This window comes from Pimephales promelas, chromosome 4, assembly GCF_988280905.1.
Source record: "Pimephales promelas chromosome 4, fPimPro1.hap1.1, whole genome shotgun sequence".
NCBI lineage: Eukaryota > Metazoa > Chordata > Actinopteri > Cypriniformes > Leuciscidae > Pimephales > Pimephales promelas.
This window is the reverse complement of record NC_142772.1, coordinates 33,469,794-33,481,316: the sequence shown is the minus strand read 5'-3', so window position 1 is coordinate 33,481,316 and position 11,523 is coordinate 33,469,794. Positions and strand designations below refer to the sequence as shown.

The window sequence follows — 11,523 nt, the reverse complement described above, 5'->3', positions numbered from 1 at the left end:
CTTCCAGCTATATCAGCACATCATCTTATACGGTAGGGGGCGGTAAAACTCCGCGGTGAGCAGCCGGTAACAAGAAGTAGACGAATGAGAACGTCCTCGTCTCCGTTCTCGCGCATGCGCCCATAAGGAAGTAATGGAATAGTGGAATAAAGTCGTTATTTATGTTTTTTCGCACAAAACGTATTCTCGTCGCTTGATAAACTTATAATTGAGCCGCTGTAGGCACATGGAATATTTAAACCTTTTCTTTAATGACTTTATGGGCCGTCAAGAGCCAGTCCCTTAGGCAGTCTATGTAGGACTGATCTAGCTCTCAGATTCAATCAAAAATATCTTTATTTGTGTTCCGAAGATGAACGAAGGTCTTACGGGGTTGGTACAGCATGGGGGTGAGTAATTAATGACTTAATTTTCATTTTTGGGTGAACTAACCCTCACAGTGTAAATCAGAGTGGCTGTTTCCATTCATAAGATTCAGACCATTACACAGAGAATAGAAGCTGAAGTGGAAGAAATAATGACCTCTGGTGGTTGTGCACGTTTCATTTTCATCTACATATCTACTCCACTCAGCAAGCTCTGATATTAGACAGCAGGGCTTGTTTTGTTCTCAGAAAACAAAATTTACAAAAACATTTGGCCTTTTCAGTGAAGTTCAAATAGATATGCCTTTGAAAAAAATTTTGAAATGTAGTTAATTTTTAAAGAACTCTTCTCTATGGCAACTAGCTTGACGTAGTCAGGCTAAACTAGCCTATAAACAAACTTAATATAAATTATTGTAAATAATTCATGAAATTTTACCGTATCCATTGCATGCATTTAATCAGATTTGTAATTATTATATTTTACTATAATACAAATATCTGAGGAAAGGAGCTGGCTGTAGTGGAGCTGTGCATTAAGCCAATTGAGGAGGAAGGATGCATAAAGCCAATTCGAGCACTGCCTCAATCTACTTTCAGTGCTTCTAACAAACACATATGAGAAAAGCCCAGCCTGTAAAAACTTACCTCAACTCTCCACGCTAATTTAAGGTGAAAAAACAAGTCATGAAAATACTGATGGCCTGATATGGCTTTGAAATGTGCTATTATAAAATCAGATACACTGTCTTCAACATATTTTCCAGAGCATAATTACATTGTGAAAAGTATTCAAGTAGGACACATTAAAGGGATAGTTCACTTTGGAATTAATTTTTGATATGTTTTAGCTTACCTCAAGGTGGGTGTCTTTGTTTCCACAGCATTTGCAATTCTGACATTTTTTGGTCAAACCGTTGTTGTCTGTCAGTCATATAATGCAGTTTTAGGGGGTCCACCTCAAAGAGCATGCACAGAGAAGTCAAAATTAAACATGATTTAATGACTCGTGAATGCAAGTACACACTGATGGCCTAAGACACGAAACGAGCGGTTTGTGTGCAATTTCGATATATCTAAATATGTTTAGTGAAACGTAAAACTTCCGAAATCTTCATGTAAACAACGCGCGAGAGATCACTTCCGGCGTAACGTCTGGAGACGGTTCAGTTGGACATAACAAGAGGTAAAAACTATATAAATACTGTTCGTTTTCTCACACAAACCGCTCGTTTCGTGTCTTAGGCAATCAATGTGTACTTACATTCACGAGTCATTAAATCATGTTTAATTTTAACTGCATTATAGGACTGACGGACAACAACGGTTTGACCAAAAAATGTCAAAATTGAAAATTGAAACAAAGCTGTGGAAACAAAGACACCTACATTTTGGATGCCCTTGAGGTAAGCAAAAACATATAAAAAAATTAATTTCAAAGTGAGCTATCCCTTTAACTGCAGAAAAAGGACAGGTCACAAAAGATCCTTTTAGACTCTTTATTGACTTTTTTTTTAGTTTACACTGGAATGTTCTTTAACATGAATCCCTAATTCGTTATTTTACAAGATTACAAAAAAATCTCTGAAGTCTTTATACCATTCCCCCAATCCACATTATGATTCCATGAAAACCAAAACATTTAATACGCCCTTTCCATCATCAAAATATGCAGAGACATTCAAGGCATTATTTGGAACCAAGACAGCAAGGGAGGCCTCTTTCCTTCAGTGGGGGCCATGTGGGGTTGAGACTGAATTTTGGATGATGATTTGGCAGGCTGGGAACCACTCTTAATGCTGATTTGAGACCAGAGGTCCCTCCCTGAAAACCCATTCACAATCACTGACAGTCAAGAGACACACATGATCCCGATCCTCCACTGAGTGGCTCTATCTACATACAACACATTTTAGATAAGAATGAGCAGGTTGCCTTTTAGCAGTATGAAGGTCCAAGCCTGTAGTTCCTGCTTTCAATAGAAAACATGATATAAACCAGATAAACTGAGCTCTCATTTTTGAACAACTCACTGCACTATGTGTTGTTAATGGCTTTAAATGTTTTTTCCATTTTAATTGTTTGTCAAATTGTCCTCAGATGTCTATGATACTGGAAACAAAGTTATGAAAATGGATACTATATGTTCCATTTCATAACAGGTTGGCATTACTACATTAAAGCAACGTAAAGTAAGAAAATAGCAAGTCAGACAAAGATCCAAGCACAGATTTAGTTCTTAAACACGAGAGATGTCAAACAGCAGACTGAAACAGGAGATGAAATATATTTTAGACAAAACAAAAGTATGAATGGCAAAGAAAGATAAAACAATGACTAGTACAGACATTTCAGGATATGGACGAAAAGGCTATTGCAAGCAAGGGACAACAATCTTCTAGTGTTTCAAAAAAGTTAGTTCACAGCACAATGAAAAAGAAACTTTAGAAAACCACAAACTGAAAGAAATGACATGAGCTACTTGACCCTTACAGTGAATGTATATGAACCATCAATTCATATATATATACTGCCATGATGGCATCAAATAAATAAAGCTCCACCAGCCTACCTCCCTCCTGATAAAGTCTCCATTTTAGCCCCAACCCTCGCTGAAACTCACTGGCCTTTATGAAGAAGGTTACTTCGTGAAACAAATTTGGTACAAGTATAGCCAATATTGCCAGCAAAGTCTAAAATGACTTCATTTTATTTTTAGGGGATAAAAAAGTAAGCAGAATCCCATTAAAGTACTGCTGAAGATGATAAAGATTGCATCGTCCCTCCATTTGTATGTCTCTCCCTTTTTTTTAATTATATGAATGTTTTCAGTCCATTTATCTGCTCTTCTGTCAAGTTGGGTGGAATTTTGTTAGTGATGTTTCCTTTTATAGTATTTCATACTTGTCGACCACAAATGATGTTTCTGTGGAGAACCGAACCGGGCTGTCCCCATCCACTTGAGACACCTTAGTGACCTGACAGGAGAGAACATGAACAAAGAGAAAGGGGGGGAAATGTGAGTTTTCACCTTTTGTTTTGCATTTAAAAGGGGTCATGAACTGCATTTTTTTAATAACTTTGTTTCCTGAGGTGCACTTAGTTATAATGTTTGTATGCTTTATATATATATATATATAAAAATTTTTTTGTCAATTTAGAAATAAAAAGCCATTTTCTACCCTGTCTTATCCCTCTGATTTAAACGGCATGTCTGCCATGAGACTTGTATAAACGCCCACTGCTTTGATTGGCTAACATCTTTGCATATGAACTAAGTTTGAGAGAATTCCACCTGTAATGCTATGTTTTACTATTACATCTATCGAGATTAACTAATTGTGAAAAGTGTTGATTACAACATTATATTTAGATCTTCTCCCGTGACAAGAAAGTTTGCAGCGATGAGCATCGTAGCCGATGACAGAATTGTCTGTTGAGCGCATCTCGTCATTGCAACCCGATTTCAGCACTCTCACGAATGCTTTCATCATAACTAATTGAAAATACAATGTAAATAAGAGATTTATTGTGGAGTGTAGACAGCATCATTGATTATAATGGGAGTTTTGGCCAGAGTCACTGATAAACTCACTCTGTTTGATTGACAGCTCCAAAGATTATAAAGGGAGCGTTCTTTGACCGCTTTCACAATTTTAAAAAAACATTTTCATGCTACTATGAGAAACAATGTGAAGTTTACAATCTAATCACTGGATTGATGGTGACGCATAAACGGCAATAAATGATTTTGAGACAAAGAACGTCTGACTGTACATGAATAATTACATATCAAAAATCACTGATCACAGATTAGGCATTAGAATGAACATGGTTTCTTGCATGTTGTGTCATTACTTTCAGGTCCATATCTTAATGTCTGTTTGCAAAGCCTGCACCAAAATGTGACTGATTTACCAAATAATCCACAGTGAAATGTAACAAACAAACAAATATTGCTCCACTGACACACTCACATAAATAACCACTTTCCTAGTATTAGGATCCTTTGGAAGATAATGTTATTTTTAGTCCAGTGATCATTCATCTCTATTCTCTCCTTCTCATCTCACTAACGTTTCTGATGGTGGTTTGTCGCATTATTACATTATAATGTGGCAAAATCAGATATGATTTATTTTTTGAAAGAGCTTGGTTTAAAAAAAAGCTGTTTTTGGACTAACAAGGAAGTTTTGAGTTCTGAAACTTACAGGATGTTTTTTATAGTACAATGACCTCTTACATGTCAAAAGATAACTTTTTAGCGGTTGTTATCGAAAATGAAAAATGTATAAAAATTTAAAAAGTTATTTTTAAATAATGTATTTTACATTTGAAATGTCATGATTGTATTAATTATTAACTTAATTAGTTCATGAACCCCTGTAGCTCCATAACAAAACATGGTTTGGGAAACCATGACCTCTTTTTTTTACCTGAATGTCACAGTAGCTTCCCTTGGAGACAAAGGAGACACTGACAGGGAAAAAGTCATTGGGCTGGCCATTTATGCTGAACTCCATGCTACCCGTCTTATTCTTTACATCGATCACGGGAAGAGACCACTCCAGGACATTTCGTCTGTTGTCATGGCGATATTCTCCATCTAAATCACCAATCACAGGAGCTCCTACTCCAGACCTGTGATGAAATGTTTTCAGTAGAAACATGACCCCAAGATGCTTCATTACACACGGGGAAAGGCAGAAGGTACTTTAATATGGAGTATAATGTGAGTGAATTAAGGTCGCGAAATAAATTCAATTAATTTCTACTCACGGTACAGGAATAGAGATGACTACGTCATTGAGTTCCAGAGTTTCATCCTGTAGCTCATACTCAATGTTTACGTCACAGCCGGTACCACTCTCAGAGGGCCAGCAGTTTACTGCAGAGATGAAACAGACAGGAATTGGATGAGCATAGGTCATTTGACACTATGGGTGAGAAAAACAAATATCTTTATTGGTATTAATGAAAATAGATGTTTAAGACTGACTTGTTAATGGAATGAGAGATTCCTCTGTGGTCTGTAGTCTCCACTTTAGCACACCCACGTCAGTTTTCAGGGGGAAAGATTTGTCAGGGTTTTTCAGACCAATCACGGACTCCGCTGTGAAAAGTTTTTTGTCCACATTGGGATGGGTCTACAAGAACAGAAAAAAATAGTTGGAAGAGTGTTACACACTTCTATAGTTTTCTATTTTCTTTTATTAGTAGTTTCAGAATACATAGAAACATTTAATAGTTTTCAGTTTTGGCTTGTGTTTGTAGTTTAGTTTATTTCAGTTTCATTTTTCATTAGTTTTAATAGACCCTACTCTGGGTTTTTTTGCACTACAAACTAATGACTATACTAATACATGTGATTTTTTCACAAGAAGCATCATATTCAGAATTTTGAAGTGCCAATGCTGCTGCATTTAGAAAAACGTCACCTGTAACTGGACACCTCTCTTGTCATTATTGCTGATATTTAGCCTAATTCGCCCATTCTTCTCATCAGACACTCTGAGGGTAATCATGCCAATCACTTCCATGTTCTGGAGGCCACCATCACGGCCACACGTCAGGGTGATCTTTTCCTCCACCCGCATATGCACACTGAAAATTAGACAGAAATTGTTTAGATAATAGTACAATTTTAAGGATTATCCTAAATGTTGCAAAACAATCCTATTTTAAGACAAAACATAGTCCCGTTTCACACATTTTGTGTTTGCAGCATACTGGTGCATAAAAATGACGTGGTTTTATACAGAAAATAAAGTGATTTCTGGGTCATTGAGAATTATATGATTATCAAACTCTAACTATAAAGGGTAACATGTGCCTTTATTGTTGATGAACAAATACATTTTCACCATACGTTCTGCTGACTTCAGTGTGCACTAAGCAGCAAAAATAGGCTCAGTGCTGAAACTCTACTTGACATGCTGCTCAATCGTACAGTGTAAATACTGTGTGGATAGAAAACTGTTAAAGGCCTTGTCCACACTAATACATTTTTGTTTGAAAATACATCTCACCGTTTTGGGCTTACGTCCTCACCAAGATGACGTTTTTATGAACGAAAACTAAGCTTTTTGAAAACGCTCTCCAAAGTGGATAATTTTGAAAATGCCATTTTTGCGTTGTAGTGTGGACATTGTAACAATAGATGTGTGGTATTCACTTTCACGCAGTTGCAAAAATGTTACTTTGCACACTCTTCATATCACAGTCCGGCAAAAATAACAGAAAATTCACTTGCATTTGCTGTCCAGTGGCAAAAAATAAGAGCAGTTGCATTTTAATGGTGAGTATGATGTGGATGCATCAATGAATAGAGAGATATTTTACTAAATAAAATGATCTTGCGTGATGTCTTGTTTCATCATTGTATGTCAATCCTGCATTAAAACAGAGACATATCATTACCTCTCTGTGTGGGTTGGAGGAGGCAGAGATTTGGACGCATCCGAGGGTCTTTTGCCTGTGACCGGCAAGATTTCTCCCTCTGACTTGAGTTTGTCCACAAAGTCATCCACCTCCTTCCCCTTGCCAACCAGTTTAAGCGCTTTACTTGGACCACTGGACCTAAACAAAATGGCATTAATAGTGCATCCTGCTGCTTTTTATACAGGTTAAGGATCGCTGTAGTCCATTAAGATTATAGCTGTACCTGACGGGTGCAGGGGTGGGTTTGGGTTTCTCAAGCTCGATCAGAGTGTCTGTGATGATGGATGTGTTGCTGCTGCTCATGCCCGAGCTGCCAAAACCACCAAAGCCAGGACCCTTCTTTCCACGCTCTGAATCACGCCGTATCTGCTGAAGTTCTTTAGCCTTTCGTCTCATCTCTGCCTTAGCCTCGCGCTCCTGAGTCTGATGAACAATTGAGTGGTTTAGAGAAAAGAAAAGATAATTGACAGTAAAGTGCATCATAATTACTAAGAGCCCTTGCCAGTGGGTTATTTATAAACAACAAACATATAGCTGCGATTAGGGATGTTAAATTAACTCCACACAGCACCTTGTTTCACACATTAGGAACATATTGATCCTCCTTAATTGCATCAATTCTTGTACCTAAGCTATGCAAGTCTAGCAGATTGGAGAATTTTCTAGAATGTCATTAAATGGTGTAGACTTTTGTGGAATTGCCAAATTCAATAATTAGAAGAGCTTAAGATGGATGGGAAAAAAAGTTTGCTTTGCTATTTCTCAAGGAATGTCTTTCCTACCTCTCTGACGGCACGGAAAACCTTTTCCTCGTGAGAGTCCATTTCTGTGAATGTTCGGATCTGGGCCAAGTTGACATTTTCTCTATAACCGAGTGCAACAATCTCATCGAACGCAAAGATGAGGTCAAAGCAGTGCTCTGAAATCTCACTCTCCTCCAGGACACGACAATATTCAGGAATCTACCAAAATAAAAGTAAAATGAACAGAAAACAAATCAAGTTCATTGGAAAATTCTGATAGTAGAACAGGTTTAAGTTTCTATTTTACAAATTAATTAAAATAAGGTAAGATCTACAGAAAAATACTAATTTCTTTCATTACTTAGACTGATTTTTGGTTTATTTTACAAAAAAAAAATTAATTTGCTATTTTAAAAATGTGTTAATTGTAACTACATTACCTTACTACATCCAGTGAAAAACTGTAAATGTTATTTTACCCTATCGTGTCAAATTTAAGCCTTTTCTAAGTAAAAACTATGGATTGCAAATTTGCAATTTCATTTATGGTGACATTCCCTGGCTTATGCGTTATACATTTTTTATAGTGAATTTTAGGTAAAGAAAAGTGAACAATGATGTGCATAAAGAAGTGATGAAAAAGTATTTTATTCCACAGTGTATGCGCTTTCTTTCGTACCACACGTGAGAAGAGACGCAGTGTCTCCAGGTCCTCCAGTATATTACTGTTCTTGGTGGTGACCAGCACCATGTAGAGCTTTTCCAGAGGCTGGTAGACGTAGCGCACACTCTCAGTCTCCACAAATGTGTGCTGTTTGCCAGTGTTCATCAGCTTGGGAAAAGCGGCCAGAAGACCCTCCACTCGCGTCCGTGTCATCTCCACAAACTGCCGCGATACCAGAGCCTTACCTGCCTTGGTGCAGATTGCTGCAGCCAACAGCACCTGGAGAAGAGTTATTGAACAAGAAATTCAGGGAGCCAATTAAAAAAAAAAAAAAAAAAAAATTCAAAACGGCCGTACGCAATGATTAGATCAATTTAAAGAGCTTACACACACAAGGTGTTATTTTAATGTGTTGATGTAATTTCTACTGAAACAGAAGACCGAGCAGGAAGTATTGAACAGCTCTTACACTTTTTTTAAATTGCCAATAGCATTTATTTTATATCCCAGCTCGGCCAGAGGCAGTAAAGCTGCAGTTTCCTCCTAAACTCTAACCATTTCTCCTTCACTTCACTTTGAAATATAGCATTCTGTTCAGAATTCAAATGAATTTGATACATTTTCTGTATGCGCCGACTGTTATCCACTCTGTGCTATCGTGTCTCTGGAGCAGAGCAGACTGTACGCAGCTGCGGCAGTTCGCTTGACACTATTGTAAAACCAAATGGAAAGTATATACAGTCTTTCCCTATCCCCTGGCCTATAGTACACTATATGCCATTCACCATGTAGAAAACAGTAAATGTGTTATTTGGACAGAAAATCTGAAGAGAAGCTTAAGTGTAGACTAGAGTGATGTCATCAAAACCATTGATCCATTTGGCGGAAGTGAGAGACTAAGTTTTGAATCCTTGTATCTTCTATATGCGAAGTTTGTCATTGTTTTGGAGAACACAAGCTCATAGCCTAAATAACAGTAAACATGCACACTAAAAGCCAAAAAATAAATAAATAAATAAATCGTGATTTCATGGGGACTTTAACACTAGCTGGAACATGCACCATTTCACGCGGTCACGTTTATTTGCATCAAAACAGTGGATTGTGCCTTTAAAACAGTGCATTTGGACTTAGGCTATTCTTCCAAACTGTCTGTAGCTGTATAGCAGCTCAAGAAGTAAATAGAAAATGTTGCTGTTGATTATTGTACAGCGAATAACTATTGCCTACTATCATAGACACTGCTGAAAGCATTTAAGACATGCTGCTGCTGCACAAAACCACTACAGCAAATATTGACCAACTGTTTAAGCAACAATTTCATTAGATACAGATGCAATAGAAACCTTTCACCTTGTATTATGTAGTTAACCCACTAGTCTGCCCCATCTAGAGTTTTATGACAGAACTTGGCATTTAGTTCCATGACTTTTCCAGGTCTGGAACTAACATTTTTGAAAATCAATAATATTTCAAGATTTTTCAAGCTAAAGGAAACCAGCCAAAGTAACAAAGTATGAATGGGATTCTTTTATTATCAAAAAGAAATCAAAGGGTGAAGAGTTTTGTGGTCTGTTATACCTGTATTACACCTGACTAGACAGATGCACACTTCAAAATACTACAGTGCAATCCTCTTTGACCTAAGCTAGTCCACATTACACAAGACAGACCCAATGATTGTGTATGGGATTAAGATATCTACTTCCATCAGCATTTCCATAAAACAACTTTAAAAAAACATCAGGCAATAAATGACAATAAATGGGAAAATTAAATATTCAGCTGAGCTAAATTCAGCGTTACATTTAATGAAAAAGCCTTGAAACAAACCATCCTGTTACAATTGAGCAACAGACATGTCAACATGATCTACAACTGATCAACGTGCTAGTTGCAAATTGACTAATTTAAACAACGACAAAAACAGTCTGAATTGTTCTCAGTGCTAATGCCAGCACTGAAGTCAACACAACCTGACCACGTCAACATATGCTCTTCAATGGGCTAGTTATTTTACACACAAAAAAAAAACTGTCATGTAGAATTAGCCCACATCGTCCTACCGTTATCAATCACAACTTGAACAGTTGATTTGTTATCACAAACACGTATAATGATAAGCTGATAGGGAAAGTAACAGGCCTACTACAGCGAGTATTTGTGATGGTGCTGCTGTAAGTTAACGTTAGCTCATTTCTCTTATATTGACAACACACCTTACTAGCGAGTTTAACAGCTCAAGAAGTGACATTATTCGTAGACATTATCACTGAACTGATTTACACTTTTACAACACGGTAATTTCAAAGTCTCTCTTGAATAAATATCGAGCAATAAATCAGCCTGCGGTTCATTTCATTAGCTAGCTGTATCCTCTCGTGTAAAAACCGGAACCCGTCGTCAAAATCAGCCGTTTATCCATAACCGAATTAAGATGAACTCACCATTTTCACGGTCTGATATGTTTTCTGCGTTTAATCTTCTGAACGCCGTTTGTGTGGCTGTATAATGCTATGTGGAGATAAATAAAACTGTTATTTGTGTGCAAGGCGGCTCAATATGGCAGAAGTGTAAGCCACGTCTCCAACCGGAAGCAGCTCGTCGTCAGGGGGTAAAAGGGCAGCAAGGCTGATGTGGAGGATCCAACATCAGCAGCAGGACTGCCCAACCCACACACACAAACAACCTATTCTTATGGAAAGAATTATGGAAAGTAAACATAAAGTTTATGGATGTTTCTTTTATTCAGTGATATGGACCTAATGGTCCGGAATAAAGAATTAACAATAAACGGTTTTCCAGAGATTCCAAAGACATAACAAAAGTTTATTTATTTTTTTACATTAACAAAAAGTTGTAAAGAAAAGAAGGATGCACACTGTGAATCTGAGTTTTGGTGCCCTGTGTATCATTTGATTCCTCATTAAGGTGTTGCATTCCATTTTGAGTGCTTGATGTGGTTTCTTTTCCTTTAATTCTGAAATCACCCCTTCTTTATCTGGTATGAATGAGTCATTTTGCTACTCTCTTATGAATTGTCCAATTTTGTCATGAGTTGTCCCTTGATGATGTTTAATGACTTTACATTACAGTGCGATTCATTTTAAAGAGGCAATAACAAGAGCAAGCAACACAAAGTTTCTAACATCATCTAGAATGAGTGATGGGGGCTTTGGGGGCGAAACACTGTGGTTCGGACTTCGGAGCGTGTATCAAACTGCCAAAGTCACCCACGTCATTTCAGTAAACGGGGCTTCGTTATGTCATAGTCTGTTTCTAAATTTCAAATGTTCACCGCTAGGGGGCG

At 37.4% G+C, this 11,523-nt stretch overlaps 1 protein-coding gene across 1 annotated transcript; it reads right to left on the bottom strand.

The window, feature by feature from the left end:
• Positions 1 to 2,633: 2,633 nt before the first annotated feature.
• arcn1a (archain 1a) lies at positions 2,634 to 10,869 on the bottom strand. The gene is made up of 10 exons (XM_039659249.2): positions 10,661 to 10,869; positions 8,229 to 8,492; positions 7,589 to 7,768; positions 7,030 to 7,229; positions 6,786 to 6,944; positions 5,804 to 5,969; positions 5,365 to 5,512; positions 5,145 to 5,253; positions 4,802 to 5,006; positions 2,634 to 3,343 (listed from the first exon to the last, which is right to left on the bottom strand). Exons 1-10 carry the CDS (start codon positions 10,661 to 10,663, stop codon positions 3,254 to 3,256), a joined length of 1,524 nt encoding a protein of 507 aa, XP_039515183.1. The 5' UTR covers positions 10,664 to 10,869; the 3' UTR covers positions 2,634 to 3,253.
• Positions 10,870 to 11,523: the final 654 nt, after the last annotated feature.